The following is a 16,175-nucleotide window of genomic DNA, read 5'->3' as shown; positions in this document are numbered from 1 at the left end:
CTGAGTGGGGAAATAGAAGTGGGAGAGGACAAGACTTCCCCAGTCCCAAACCACCTGTCCCACTTCAGGCTTAAACCAACCAAGTTACTCAATCCTAAAATTCTGTTCTTTAAAAAAATGACAACTAACCCTCCCCACCCCACCCTTTAGTCATCCCCTAGTCAAAGAAACTGAAATCAGGAAAACACTATACACTGTTGAAGACACAGAACAGGGCAAACACCTGAAAAAGAAACAGTATAGTTGAAAAGCCTGGCACTGTATGCCTGCATGACCAGTCTCACCGAGCGTGCTCAGGGGTGAAGTTTTAGCACCATTTTTTTGCCTTTTTTTAAAACCTTTTAGAAATTAAATTCTAACATAGAACACTTGAACAGTAATGAGTGTAGCCCTATGTATCATACTGTTTGACAGCTGAAAGGTGAATGGTATGCCTGGAGCTGACCCCACCCTCCCCCATCACTACACGGCACCTGGGGGAGCAACTACAAACTGGAGTGGTTTGGAACGAGACTCATTTATTCTCAGCAGCAGGAAGTCACAAAACAATCCTTTCATCTTCAATTCTTTCCAACAACATCACAAGGGAAAAGTGGCAATTTGTAGGAATGACCCCAATAGAGAAGGAAAGCTGGGTCAATATTGCACCATTATCCAGAGGCATTCCCCTCACATCTCTCTCCTCCATACACCAACATGAAGCAAAATGGCACAAGCTGTGCCTTGCTTCCTTAGGACCAGGAGCAGCACCCTGCAGGTCTCAGTTCCTACCAGCCCTATTCCCTGCCTCACCACAGCATAATTTCAGGCTTCAAACACCAGCCAATTACAACACATGAGCAGGCTCAGAAGATGTGTGCAACCAAACAGCCATGACTCTGCTATGCACTTGTGTTCTCCTCCCCAGTCATTAGTGACCCTCCAGAAGCTTGGAAAACCAACCAACCAACCAAGCAACCAAGCAACCAACCAACCCTACCCCAAATTGTATTCTGGAGTCGTTATCTCATTGAAAGAGTGCCATAATTTAGAGTTTATGACATCCCTCAATGATGCTGCAGCATACAACTGATAACTTTCTTTCATTAAAGATTATTCCTTGTGACCATCAATCACCATGGGAGAAGAACTACAGAATGCACATGGGTTTCATGCCATTTGGGTAATACAGATTTCCCCACTCACTGCCTGCATGTGGCAATGACTAAGCTGTGTAAGATAAATCTTACCAGCAAAACTGAGCAGCACCATTCCATAGGCCTGGAATAAACTGGAACACCCACAGCCCCAAAGATCAGCAGTCATACCAGCCAAAGTGGCTGTTCTATCAAAAGGAAGGTCCCCAAGACTGTTAGCTTAAATTAAAACAAATTTCAGTCACTGGTCTCACTTGTACAACTACAGCCAATGCTCTGCAAACCCCTCCTCAGCCCTAATCCTATCTCTTACAAATATTTGGAAACAAAATTTGGTCAAAACAAAGACTGTCCAGGGACACTCGAGGATCCTTTCCTCTGCGTACACAGCACGTGCCATGTCACTCTTACAGGCAAAACACCATTGTATTTCACAGCAGGCTTCATCACCAAGAATCCAACCTCCCAAGGATCTGAGCCTTAAAGCCTTCAAGGGTTTATTTAAATAATGGATTAATTTTTCACATATTTTCTGTCCATGAGGACGGGGTGCTATCCAGGTGTTCAACCCATCCCCAATATCATGATGTCCGCCTGTGATGCGTGGGGACTGCAATCAGCTCTCAGTACACAACAGATACCAGAGGTTAAAAAAAAAATTAAAAAGAACCTAAAAAATGTTTTGTTGGACTCCGTTGCCCAGGCTGCCAGGGGAATGCTCCTACTTGATCTGGGGGGCTTCCATAACAAACAACTCCAGTTTCCAGAGCGTCAGTAAAACCCAGGGACAGATCAGTCCGAAGCAGCACTTTCACTCCTAAAGGTCTTCTGCACCTGACGACAGTTCGTAGGCATGGAGCCCCAATCCAACTGAACCCCCGCTGGGAGGGAAGGCTGAGATAAGGCTTGGGCCCCTGAAGTCCTGTCACGCTCTCACCCTCCCCCCAGGTCAGTGGGAAGGCAGACTTGGCAACGGAAGCTAGCATCATAAAATGGTGCAGTAGTAGAAGTAACTGGACCAGGAAGAGGAGGCGTCTGCCCCGATGATGTCATAGCCGTTGGCAGCAACTGGGGAGTGGGACTGGTCATGCAGCCGTGTGTCAGGAGTAATGATTGTAGAGGGGGGGGGCATGAAGGGTGCCATTCTGGAAACAATGCTGGCGGGAGGCCATGTACTCTGCATAACTGATTGTCACCTTCTCACTGCGGTACCTGCGGGAACAGGCAGAGACACAACGTCAGGCTGCGCAGCGCGGAGCATCCGAACCGCGTTCCCCCCGATGAAGGCAGCAATGATGAGTCTCACTCCATGTTCTCAGAAGGCTCATTTATTACTCTATCATACTATCTTACATTAAAGAATACTATACTAAACTATACTAAAGAATCCAGAAAGGATACTTACATAATGCTAAAAAGATAATAATGAAAACTCGTGACTCTTACCAGAGTCTTGACACAGATACTAAACTAATATTTGGCTCATCTGTCTTCAGAAGGTTTGTATTGAAATCATATTCCCACTGCTGGATATCAATCCCACTATAGGTTAGTTTATTAAGTCAAATAATTAGGCAGGCAACATAAAAGACAGATGTCATTGTCAGCCTGCAAATACACAAAACCAGTTAAAATGCCTAAAAGCTTGGCACTGATTGGCCAGTGAGTGAAAACAACTCACAGCAGAATCCAATGAAACAATCACCTGTGGGTAAACAATCTCCAAATACATTCCACATGAGCAAAACATAGGACAAGCAAATGAGATAATAATTGTTTTCATTTTTCTCTGAGGTTTCTCAGCTTCCCAGGAGAAAAATCCTGGGTGAAGGGATTTTTCAGAAAATGTGAAAATGCAGGGACTCGTCATAAAACATTCACCCAGCTCACAGCCAGTGATGACCAAGAGGAACCCACTGGTATGAATAACCCATGTGAGCTTGAATTAGCTCCAGGGTCCTGAAAAATGAGTCCTAATCAAGGTGATGATAATTAAAGGGATGCCTGAAGTAGCACACAGGAAATAAATGATTGGTTTGTATTCTTTTTTATCCACAAATTGCATGAAAATTTTGCTGGAAGAAGATTCAACTACAGTGATTAAATAATCAGTATTTCACTATTATTTACTTTTGTGGTTATCTCCACATTTGAAAATGTAGTGAAAGAAATGGAGAGGTGGGTAAAGAGAGGTTTATTACAGCACATAAATGACTTGGTCCATATTGTACAATCAGAACTCACAAAATGTGAAGTTTCTTTGGAGTTTTCCAAGTTCTTCTAAAGCATGCAAAATAACAGCCAGCTACAAAATGGTTGTGAGTTGCCCTAAGACCATATTATGTGAGATTTTAATGAAAACCTTCATCCTGTCACCTCCTGTTCAAGAAAACCCTGCACACTCACCTCATTTCTCTAGAGGTAAAGAATGACCTGATAATTTAGTGTTTCTATAGAAAACCAGAAAGTCACAATTTTTACTAACATAAAGGGGGCAGAAACCAATAGGACAGCTGGGGGTACAGAAAAGCAAGCAAATTCTGAAAACCAGCCAAATTTGAGTGTAGTTTGGTTTTATGACAGGTGTCACCTACTAATAGCTACAGCATTCACAGATGAGCACATTGAGAAAAGGAAGTTGATTGAAAAGATGCAAAAAAAAAAAAAAAAATCAACCTTTTTAACTCTCAAAGATTCTGCTTCTGATCTTTCAGGTGTATAGAAATATTAAAATCAGTGACACTTAGAAAAATACCAATTTTGATCCTGTATGGACCAAACACATTGTGCTTAATTCCATGTGCATTATATGCCTAACACATGGCATTTGTGATTTGCTCTTTCACACTACATCTCCTCTGGAAGAGGCATAAAGACTTACATCAAGCACAAATATTTAAATCACCCAGAATACACTATAAAGTAAAATTAAAAGACAACATATACATCTGCTTACCTGGTAAGTTTAATTGTTTTCCTAAAATCATTGGTAATGGGAGCCTTAAAGCCACCTTTCCTGAGTAAGGAGTCTATGGTCTGGATCTGATCCCAGTCTATTGAAAAATAGAAGCAAGGCAAATTTTTCAATATAAAAAATATTTCAAAACCACAAGAGATGCATTAAAAGGACTCTAGAAAAACAAACAACTAAACAAACTCTGAGCTTTAGAAATCCTAGTGTTGAGCTGGACATACATGGCCTGATGCATGCACACTATCTGCACATGCCTACCCCTTTAAACTCATACTGGAGCTGGTCTATGAAAGAGCAATTCCATTTTCCATTCCATGTCTTCTTATAAAGGTCTGTGCCTTGCTACTGTTGCAGAGACCCCAAATTTTTTTCGTCATGTGCCACTTAGCTCCTTTGAAAAGAAGATAATACTAATTTCTTTACACAGACAAATTGGGATTGGTGCTCTAGTGATGGCACAGTGCACTGCCATGTGAGAGATCAGAGTTAAAATTCCTACCTTAGTCTTTTGCCCCAGAGCCAGGAGGATGCGACCACTCCACTCTGCTAGGTGGAGGAAAGGAGGAGGCAATATTTTGAGCAGTTACCATGGTGAGCACTACTCTATTTGAGTGGGAAGTGTGCTCCAGAGGGGCTGTGTTTCTAGCCCTCCTCTGGAGGATGCTACTTTAGCAAGAATGAGGAGCAAAGTGACTCTCCTGTTGGTGCTGTGCAGCGTGCAGTTATCCTAGTTGGTGGGAGAAACATAGAAGAGGAAAGATGCAATGCTGAACGAAGCTGGAAGATCCATAACTTTGAGATCCTCTATTTCTTCAGCCCTAAAACATTCTGGCACTAAAATACAGCTGTGCAAAGATATGGGATGAGAGACAGGCCAGATGAAAATCCAGCAGCAACTGTACCAGGTGTCAATTGTCCAGATTAAGCCTGGTGGTTCCATGGCACCACTGTGAGGACAGCATTGTATTCCAAGCCCCAAACTGATAGATTGTTACCCAATTCTGTGACACAAGGTGTTGACATGTTTGGCTGCCATCTCAAACCCACCTTGTTCCTTAGCAACCTCAGGTAAATACGTGGCTGTGCGTTTGACACCTTTCTCATTGATGAACTCTATTCTGATCCCATGGATTCCAACCTAGAGATGGAAATGAACAGCCAGATAAGAGGTGTCTGCTAGCACTGAGCCCATGACTGAGTTGTCATTCCCACAACTCTGTGCATCTCTCTCTGCACAGCTTGGCTTTTGCCTGGGTAAGGTCATTCTCTTCCCCATTCTCTGCTCTTGCCTGGCAGGTCTCACAAGGAGCTCTCAGCCACCCTTCCCAGACAAGCCTCACCAGTGGCCCTGCCACTTCTGAGCCAAGTCTTGTCAGTTTTCCATCTCTTGTGTCAGGCAAGAGAGATAACATCTCTGCATGCAAGAATGATGCCTAAAATTACCTGATTATGAAGTCCATATATATACTCTCCTTGAATGAAATACACTTCAATGTACAAGGTCCTAAAAACCATTCATACCTTGGATATTAACTACTTTTTATTTCCAGTTCCTATCCACACCATCAAAATATTTCCCAGGTTTTTATACAGGTATTTACACCCATTTTCTACTGGGCCAAATCCATGAACCACCTTCACGTTTCTCTATTCCCATTCAGATCCCCCCCAACCAAAAGCAAATATTATTGCTGGGCCATCCGCTTCCTTCCTTCCTTCCTTCTAGTTTTCCAGCCCCACTTCTTCTATTCCCAGTCTCTTCTATCCCCATCCACCCCTGTAAGGAAGGAGATACATCACCATGTACTAACCCGAACCCGAATGGAACGAGAGAGTGATGCAGAGTTCCAAATGCACCTGTTCTCACCTCCCAGTCCAGGTAGTCACTGGCATCCTCAAAGTTAGTGAGGAGGGAGACAGAGCAGAAGAGTTTGGGCAGCTCCTCGCGGGTCAGGGGGGGAAATCGGCTGTCCTTAAGTGCACTAAAGGGAACAGAAGATACATCACCCAATACAAGCAGCAAAATAAAGTGTCAGATGCTCAATTATTGCCCTTTTGATTATGCCTGCATGAAACATGCTTCTCTGCTACTGCAGAGAAAGTGATTTGCATCTCTCCCTAATTTAATGAACTGTAATACCAGTGGCAAGCCTCCTGATGCTGTCCAATGCCTACTGCAGGCTGAGAGAAATTACGTGCTACAGATGTCAAAACTGTAGGCATGCAAGACAGATTTGACAGTGGCCTGAAAATGCCAACTGCAACTCACCTTTTGCAAAGATGTTCCACTACATCCTGATACATCACTTCACTGTAACTCTCATACACTCAGGTATAGCTCATTATGAAGCATATTACATTGAACTATATTGATCCAACATCCTAACCCTGAATCCTTACAGTGAACGAACTAAATTCATATTAATTTCATAATTATTTCATTTTTGACAGTTACCTGGTTAATGTGTATTCCCTGAGTCCTGAGTGAAGATTCATGGCTGAAAAGGTCCCGATGCAGCCACGAAGCCGCTTGTCTCGCCCCGTCTTCCACGTCACAAAGAGTGGACTGAAAAGGCAAAAAAAGAAACAAACCCTCCAGCCTCTACAGGTATTTGGTTGCTAAGGGGAGAAAACAAAGGTATGAAGAGCCCCATGCCTTTGCTTTCTGTCCCTGCAGTAAACCCCAGCAGGCAGGTTTGCTCACCTGCTATCTAGCAAGAAGAAAACTTCATGCCCACAGCCCCCACATGCAAGCCCCAGCACTTCCCTCCACCCTGTCAGCACACTCCATCCTCCCCAGCAGGACTCTGAAATCCTCCATGGACACATTCCTGGCCAGATCTGATGTCTTCTAAGGACCGAAATGGTTATTTGATCCCACTGACTACCTGCCAGTATTGGCCTCACTTTGTAGCCCCACTAGTTTCCAGCATAGGTCATATAGAAATTAATATAAATGATGCAAGTTAGTTCTTTACACTATCACTTCTATAAATCAGATTTGGAGTAAAACCTTTTCTTTTTTGCTTTTTAAGGAATGAAAAGAAATCCAGATTATTCTTTTCTCCCCTTTATTTCCATGAGGATCTGACTTCTGGGTCCACCCCTAAAGCTCAAGCAGTTTATGTCCACACCTTTTGCTAACCTTACATTTGATTTGTATTTACACACATTTTCTCCTGTTGAACACATATCTAAACCACTATTGTTCCTACTCAAAATCACCTGGATTTCCACTTTCCTGACTACCATCACAAATTTACAGGCACAACAGTAGATTCTCAAACTCAGCAGGCTCATTTCAAGCTGTTAAACTACACCTCCTGATTTGGCATTAAAGAATAACAACTTCAGAATAATAGAGCTCTACAAAGAGATAAACAGGTAAAGATGACTGTGAACATTAAATACAGATAAATTAACTGCAAAGAGCTGTAGAGAGAAGCACTAAAAGGACAGTGGTGGTTGCAGCTCTACAAGAATGTCCAAACATCTGCAAAATTCTGTAAGGCAACTGATAATGCTGACCTAATTATAAAAACAGGATGAGTGATTCTGTGCCTTGTTCAGAGTACTGAATGCAAGACATCAGTCTCTGGATTTCTACTGAACTTTAAGTAACATGATAGCACATGATTTTCTGAGATTAAAAAAACATTGACAGGGGTTTTGAACCATCAAGACTGATTTGACAACAGAGTTCAGACACTTTCCTCAAATTCTTGCAGCTTTTGTGAGCAATGCATCTCTGCAGCAAACCTTACAAAAATACTAAGATTTCTGTTCAGGCAACAAATCCAGCATGGAGTGTGGATGATTTCTCAAACACAGCAACAAAACTTAAGTCTAAGTGGTGAGAACATAATTTAAACTGTAGTAATAAATCAATGCCCAGTGAGGCTCCTCAGAGCAACAATGGAATTAAATCCATCACAGCATAAATTCATCACTCAGGATCTAAATACCAGCTGTGACCAACAGCAAAAGCACTGCCCAAAAGAGCAATTAGCCCTTGAGTGATAATTGTGAAGGACTTTGCCCACAGAGGAAGTGGAAACATCCTTCCACACCCAACAACAACCTCCTGGCTGGCTTGACCAAGACAGGGGATTTGCTGTTCTAGTTCTCCAGTAACCCTTCAAAGCACTTACAGGATATAATTTTTCTACATTTTCATCTGTCTATTATATGTTGAAAGAGCAAACAGAAAAAGAAAACTTAAAAAAAGGACACGAAACTTACATAGGAGATCTCTGAGAAATGCTATTGTCACAAGTTCAGTGGAAATTTACCCTAATCTAATAAAAATGTTGAAAGTACTGCTCAGTCCATGTTACACTCACCTCAAAGAGAAAAGGCAAGGGAAAACATAAACCCCATCACTCACAGGATACAAATCTAAGTAAATTCCCCTTCAATTCAAATTGCAGGTTCACATTTTCAATTTATCTCTTTCCCCTTCCAAAGGGAAAAAAATCCCAGAACCCATCTTTGCACTGAGCTGCAGCACAGCTTTATGCATCTATAATAGAAGAGATATTATCAGAGGGAAGAGGATAATTGCATTCAGAAGGCTGTATATTTTAAAATACCTTAAAGCACATTTAAAACCATTTTTCATTGTGGTCAGAACAACTGAGGCATAAAAAAAGATATGATTCTGTACACATAGATAAAATTTCACTATTTTCACTGCAGAGAAGATGATGTTTCTGTCTCTGAAGAATAAATGCACTCAGCAAATTGCAGGTGCAGCTGACAATAAGGCCATTGTTCCAGAGCCCCTCCTTGAAAAGTGTTATTTCCCAGATGTACTGAGAAAAGTCACAACAATCTTTTGTCCATGTTCACCCAAGAGCATTTACTGGTACTTTGCAGCCATATCCTCAGCAGATTATGTCAACTCTTCCTTCCCCAGCCACAACATCCCACTTTATATATGTTTGATGAGGGTTTTTAGGCTGAGAGGAACTAAAACTAACAGCAACTAAAAATTAGCTTCATCAATTGCAACTCCAAAGGGAATTTTAAAGTAGCAAAATACAGATTGTTTGAATCAGGCTTTAGCTTGTGCTAGGGAAAAACCTGTTACAGAACAGATCTTATGATGCAAATATCCTATTATTTGTCTTGTATGGCAACTAGAAACTTCCATGGTATAGTTCTAGCACCAGTTTGTAATATCTACTATTAAAAAATCAGACTGAAGTACAAAAGTGGAAAAAGTAACCAGTCAACTACTTGCATTGCTTCCAAACTGTAATTACTTGCAGTAACCTGAATAATAAAGGGGATATTTCCTTCCTTTGCCGAGTTGATTCAGACATAACTACAGGTCTTGCAATGCCACCATCCCTCCATTGATCTGTCACCCCCACTGCTAATACTGGAATATAAGGGAACTTTACTTCAGGTGTCTCCCATAATTCCCATGGATATGTCCATGTGCACATCCCCCCAGGCTGGTGACTGAAATTCATGTGGTTTTCAATCCATAACTCTGTAACTTGCATGTTATTACACTGGTTATGCCAAATCCTGACCTTCACACCTGCTTTTAGCTTTACTTCAAAGTTCAGCAGTTTAAAAACCACTGTGACTTTCTATTCAATCAAAAGTCTCTTCTCTGTCTGTCCAGAGAGACTCCTGGTATAAACCTTTGTTTTGTCCAAAGATCTCTTATATTGACATTAATTATGTCACAAAAGGCCACAATGCAAATTATCTCTGTACTTTCACTTTGCTTACTCCTGTATTTGATAACATTTGGCTTAAAGTTCGTTACAAGACTATCTCAAGTGAGGCAGTTCCTCCTTGTGTGCTGCTCTCCAAGAGAGCAAACCCTGGGGTACATCCATTTCCTGGGAGCAGAAGAATAAATGCTGAAACACCTGAAAATCGAGGTAAGCATTTGCTGACAGAGAAGAGAAGGCAAGGGCTGATTATGCTTTGCTGGTGTGCTGATCTAAAAGACTTTAATCATAAGCACTGAAATAACCAGTGAACGATTTTTAACTTTTCAAATCTGGGCATAAAAATTCAACCAGCTGCTATTCCCCAAAGGACATCCTTTTTGATACCAGTCAACAGAAAAAGCAAGAAAATCCAGCCAGAAATCTCCTCTGACACCAAAAGAATGCAGCTCTATAAAACCATCTCTCTTATCAGCTTAACAGAACAACAGCAAATAACCCTTTGCACCCTGAGTGACAAACAGCAGCAGACTGACACCAAATGTTCTAAGGAGACCTCACTCAGTGTAGGTATCAATACCAGAAATTTCAGCCTGGGGAGTCCCTGGCACTGTTTGATATCCCAGCCCTGAGCATTTCTGTGTCCATTTGTATTTACAGTATTAAACAGCTCACTCTGCAGCAGCATTCAGAACATGTATCCATAATCCAGCTGGGATAATAACTGCAAGGAAGCACAACCTACATCCACCTTGACAGCAGAAAGGTGGGCACACACTGACTGCACAGAAAGGAAGTCCTTGACCTGCTTAAGCCATTGTTCTTTACATCAATTTAAAATTCATTAGCTTAAATTAAGGATGTCAGCAACTTTTTATTGTATCTATTGCTCTGGAGGAGGCCCCAGAGGAGTGTCAGAAGGTCCATCTGTCACTGATCTTTCCCCTATAATTCTTTTAACAAACATTTCAACAACATTAACATTTCCACACCTACACAGTCAACCTTCAGACAAACATCAATTAAATCTCACCAAAGTGAAACAGCTTCATAAATCCTTCTCCTCACTTCTGCTCACACACATCTCCTTTCCTCCTAACCTTGGGACCGTCCTTGAAAGTTAACTCTCTTGGCAGTGCTGGCCTCATGGTTAGACTCAAAGGTTTTTCCAACCTAAATGATTCTAGGATTTCTCCCCACATTGCCCAGCTATTCCTATCTCCCTAACACATCTTCTATAACTGGTAATTTTTAGATTCCCCTCCCTGCTAAACCCATTCGCTTGGACAGCTGAAAACTTCCTTGAGCGTCCTTGCCCAACCCTCACCAGCCCAACATTTGTTTCAGGGTAAGCTGGAAACTTGTTCCAACTTCAACTTCCTGCTTTATTCCCTTTCTGTTTACTTTACAGAAGGAAGTCTTTTCCCCTCTCCAAGTCAGTGTCTCACATCAGAAGCTGGAGCTTCTTCAAATTAATGACATTATTTGTTTTTTAGTACAGTTTTGTAGGTGGGACTACTCAGCTAATCTAATTTTTTACAGAGGAATCTACTTAGAAGGAAGGGGGCAAACATTACCAGAACACTTCCATGAAGTGGCTTTGCACTCCTGCACAAAGAACACAGTGCCTCATGGAACACACCAGCCTGTGAGCTGAAGAAGCACCACACCTCTTCACACTTGGCCTAGCTCTTTCTGTGTCTAAGGACACTCTTTAAAGCTCACTAACCTCCACCAACAAACAGCACTTCAATCTTTTGTGCACTTAGAGAGCATCCTTTTGTGTCCAGCAGACAAAGCAAGCAGCAGAGTGCTCCCCTTTCTCCCTGCACACCCCTCTCCCCACTCCCAGAGGAAACCCTTCACCCTTCCCCAGGCACACCCCAGCTCTGGGAGCTTTGCTGTACTCACTAGGGGTCATTGGTGAATCGAGGAAGCCGTGGCTGAGGGAACCCGTAGAGATGACAGTAGAGTACATCAAAGCAGTAGCAGCACATCTCTGCTGTCACCACCAGGTTCTTGGTGCTGTTGGCAGTTCCATTGGGCCGACTAAGTGGGCTCAGAGCTCCTGAAGTGGGATTCATTCGAGTAATTGGGGAATTTCCTGGGCCCAAAGTCAAGTCAGATACGTTCTCCCTTCCATTATTCCCATCTGTGTGCTGGTGGTTCTGAAGAGGACCTGAACTGGAGCTTGGTGCAGTTGTGGTCTGATTCCCATGACTGTGCGTTCCACTCCCAGACAATTTGGGCTTCTTCACCCCACAACAGCCAGCTGCCAGCTTGGGCTCAAGTGGAGGAACACAGCGTCTCTTTCCCATCCTGCTTCAAAACTCGCTGCCTGAGCACTGCAGAACCCTGGCACGGAGGGTGGGGAGGGGGAAAAGCATTACACACAGAGTTACAGGGGGAAAACCAACAGCTGCTTCCTTGCTTCTGCTAAAACAGAGGGAGAAAACCCTCCAAAGCACAGGACAAGCACAGCACTAAAGGCAGCTCAGCAGAATGGGTGTTTCACACATAGTTGGGAGAGAAAGGACACAACCTGCATGCAATCACACTTTCCAAGGTAGTGAACACTTTAATAGGTGGCTCATCACAAAAAACTGTCACCAGACTTCCCATAAAAAGAACAAAACTGTGGGAAAACTGAAGGAAAAAATACTTGGGACTACAGATACACCCTATCCCCTGCTTCTCCTGCTCACCCATTCCTCCTCAGTCAATGCCTGCACCAGTGGCAAAAAAGTGCATTTCCCTTCCCTGCTCCTTAGAGAGTGACAGCAGCCCCAAATGACACCTTTGGGGCTGGACTCCCAGGGCTGCTGCCCTTGATTTGGCACTGGCAACATCAAAGAGGAGCTAAAAGCACTGAAACCACCATTTTCTAAACGACAGACTATTTTCCAGACCACAGACTGGAATGTGTTTATTTTCTGGGTCTAGGTGAATGAATACAGCTCCCAAATAAACATGCAGGGGGGACAGGCAAGATGTGCATGACAGGAAGAGCTGAAGCCAGCACAGAAAGAGATAATAGCAGGAAACAGGCATGGTATAAAAAACCCAAGAACCCAGAGCAGTGTTTTGCCTGCAAAGATGAGAATATTAGCTCATGCAGCACAAGAAGGGGCGGAACAAACACAGGGAGGAAAGGCTGTGCAGGCATAGATGAACAAACATGATAGGCGAGGATTACAGGTCAGTGGCAGGAGCTTAAGCACCAACATCACTGCGAGATCTGAATGCAGGGGAGAGAAAGCCAGGCTGTCAAATGGGGCACGTGAAACACAGGGGACACCACGGGGGACTGAAGTCACACTCAGCAGCACCAGGGAACTGCTGTGACCACCAGAGCAGCCCTCCAACCCTCCTAAGCTGAGAGCACAAACAGGGCTGGGGGGTGAGGGGTGACACGCACTGAAATTCAGGTTGTGACAACTCCCTCCCTCCTCGGCACGTGCAAAGACAGCAAACTTTGTTCGTGAAGTTTCATCGGTCACAGCAGGAGCCACAGCACTCTGAACTGAACCAGAACTGATGGGAAGGGTGTTGAGGGGTGCACCTCGCATGCCCGCAGTGCTTGCTCTGCTTAGGAATCCTCACCGCAAGGTTTTACAAAGACCATAAGGAACAATTTACATGACCTAAGGAAAATGGTATTTTTTTCTTTGAGCTGTACTTTTGCAATAATAATAAAATTAAAAAAAAAAAAAACTAAAAAGGAAGGAAACCAGGCAGAAGAAAAGCATAACTTTGACAAAGCGACCGTGTAAATTCTTCACTGCCTATTAAAAGTAAACCGCTCTGGCTCTTTGAGGGTGCTGAGCCTTCCCCAGTTAGCACTGACGGCTCAGCCGCATTGGGGAAGATAAATCATTATTTATTTATCTGGAAGCACAACACTTGATTCAAGATCGGAGACGTGGCAGGGGCAGGGGGGAGCTTCCCTCTCTTCTCCGCTCCTCTGCAGCAGGGGCCTAACAAAGGCGGCCGCTCGGCTCCAGCCCCGCTTCCCGGGAGCGCCCGGCGGGCGGGCCGGGGGCACACGGGGGCACCGCGGCGGCGGGACGAGCCCCGGCTGCTGCACAAAAACTTTGCGGGCTGTTCGGGGGATCCCGGGCGCCGCCGGGCCCGGCCCGGGGACACCCCGGGGACCCCCCGTGCCCCGGCCCGACCCCCCCGAGCGGCCCCGGGGCCGCCAGGGGGCGCCGCGGAGCGGGACCCCCCTGCGGCCTCCCCAGCCCGGGGCGGGCGGGCGCACGGCGGGGCCCCCTCCACCCGCGCCTCCCTCACGGCCCCGGCGGGGTCACCCACCTCCTGCACCCGTCCCGGCTTCTCCTCCGCCTCAGCCCCGCCGCCGCCGCTGCTGCCCCGCAGCCTTCTGCCGCCTCATGGGGCCATGGGCCTGGGCGAGGCTCCCCGGAGAAGCGGGCCCGGCGGGCGGGGGAGCGGGCAGGGCCCGCCGCGGCCGGGGCTTCCCGGGGCGGCCGGAGGACCGGAGCGAGGCCGCGGGCAGGTCCGCCGCTATCCCGGCAGCCTCCTCCTCCTCCTCCTCCTCCCGGCCGTGAGGTAATGAGGGACGGACACTCATAGTCCGCCAGCCTCCCGGCGGCGCCAACACAGCCAAGGCCCCAGGGCGGGCGCTCTGCCCCACGCAGAAACCATAGAGACGCGCGCTTCCGCGCCCTCCCCGTCACGTGAGCAGCGCACGTGCGACGACAAACAGTTCCGGGGGCGGGGACGTCACTCGGCAGCAGCGCCGCGCTGCCATTGGCCAGCAGGGGCGATGACGACATTAGGGGGAGGGGTGCAGGGCGGGGAGCGTCCATTGCGCGGCTGGAAGCGGGGGAGTCTCTCCACCCCTCGGTGCCCGCAGCGTTGGTGCGGCCCGGCGCTGAGAGGGCAGAGCGGGGCGGCGGCCGGGCCGGAGCGCTGAGGGAGCTCCCGGGACGGCTTTAATTATACCCCCGTGTGTAACGGATTCAATTATAGCCGTGTGTAACGGATTTAGGGCAGGAGCCAAGATAGCACAACGGCACCAACGCAGAAATCAGTCTTTTAGTGTTTCCAACCGCCAACGGCGCACCCAGATCCTTCCGCCTCCGCCCTTCTTCATAGCACCATAAAAACCAAAGTAGAGAATTGGTTACTTCGTCAAGGGTTTAGGGACAGCTTGTAGAAATACAGGTTTTCCTCTCTCACCCTGAGGGAATTCTCTGGCAGCACACAGTCTGGAGTCACTGGATGGAGGGGACAAGGGTTGGGCTGTTGTGGCTGTGTGAGGTCCATAAGGGTTGGGATAAGAGAAAACCACAGCGCCCATTCCCGATTCCCTTCTGACAACACCGGTAAAACACCTGGGCACGATGAAGAGCAAGCTTTGCATAGCCCATTGTACCCACAGTGCACATCCAACCCCAACACACAAACTGGCTGAACCCTTTCAAGACTGCAAAATGGAATGTATGCCATTTCTGGCCAAAGCTTAAGCAATAAAGAAGAGACAAAAATCATGAGCTGGAGAAATTTGGTTCAATGTCAGTGGATCTTGCTGTCTCCTACAGAATGGTTTGGTAGGAAAGGACCTTCAAGCTTGTCGTGTTCCACCCCCTGCTGTGGGCTGGGACACCTTCTACAGTTTGCTCCTGGCCTTCAACATTACATAATCTACACGGTTTCCACAGCAGAAGAGCAGCACTGTAATTATTGCCGTTCTAAGGTTACAGAATAGCATCATCCTTTTAAGTCCCTAAATAGCAACTCAGGAAAACAAAGGTTACAAAGAATTGGGTGAGAATACCCAGAATAACACATGAAGAGGGAGTTCCTAACTTCTGCAGTGTTTAAAATAATCCTTCCCTCCCCTCTTCCCCCCACATACCTCACTCTGCTGGTAATGCCTTGGATTGCACCTCAAACCCCTTTGCCAAGATATGAAACACTTCCCAACCTGACAAAAGTCCACTTCATAATCACCACAGAGCTTCTTGTGGAGTCCTTAGGAACCTGGGAGTGTCAGTGCTGTTTTATTGCCTTGGCAACATCAAACAAATATTTCACCAGTTGTGCATGCTTTCCTGTTCTTGGAGCACAAGAAATGTGAGGTGATAGCAGAAGTTTAATTCCCACCTTTTCTGGTCTTACCTCTGCTTTTAATTTCAACACACACACACAGAACTACTGTAACTTTCCTAATATCAAAGTTACAATATCATTATATTAGAATTGTATCTTACAATGGAAGTAGTTTCATTTGAATGAGCAAAATCAAGGTAATATGAAAGACTACCACCAAAAGCTGAAATAAACTTGGTTTGCATGTGTTAAAAACACAAAACCAGTGTGAATATGGACATGCTACTTACTTCTCTA

At 45.3% G+C, this 16,175-nt stretch overlaps 1 protein-coding gene across 1 annotated transcript; it reads right to left on the bottom strand.

Moving 5' to 3' along the window:
• Positions 1-986: 986 nt before the first annotated feature.
• On the bottom strand, positions 987-14,180 carry AMMECR1L (AMMECR1 like). Its single transcript, XM_054282513.1, has 7 exons — positions 14,118-14,180; positions 11,715-12,158; positions 6,566-6,676; positions 5,978-6,092; positions 5,158-5,248; positions 4,093-4,189; positions 987-2,348 (listed from the first exon to the last, which is right to left on the bottom strand). Exons 2-7 carry the CDS (start codon positions 12,119-12,121, stop codon positions 2,237-2,239), a joined length of 933 nt encoding a protein of 310 aa, XP_054138488.1. The 5' UTR covers positions 12,122-12,158; positions 14,118-14,180; the 3' UTR covers positions 987-2,236.
• Positions 14,181-16,175: the final 1,995 nt, after the last annotated feature.

This window comes from Melozone crissalis, unplaced genomic scaffold (genome assembly GCF_028551555.1).
Source record: "Melozone crissalis strain CALT ecotype California unplaced genomic scaffold, PUWL_Pcris_2 ptg000034l_1, whole genome shotgun sequence".
In the NCBI taxonomy this organism is placed as follows: domain Eukaryota; kingdom Metazoa; phylum Chordata; class Aves; order Passeriformes; family Passerellidae; genus Melozone; species Melozone crissalis.
Note: the sequence above shows the minus strand (reverse complement) of the source record. Positions and strands in the feature narration are given on the sequence as shown.

Coding starts and splice junctions, on each gene's coding strand:
- AMMECR1L (XM_054282513.1), bottom strand. CDS start 12,121: ATGGGAAAGAGACGCTGTGTTCCTCCACTTGAGCCCAAGCTGGCAGCT. Junction 5,249..5,977: donor GTGACTACCTGGACTGGGAG/GTGAGAACAGGT, acceptor TTCCATCTCTAG/GTTGGAATCCATGGGATCAG. Junction 2,349..4,092: donor AAAACAATTAAACTTACCAG/GTAAGCAGATGT, acceptor CTGTTCCCGCAG/GTACCGCAGTGAGAAGGTGA.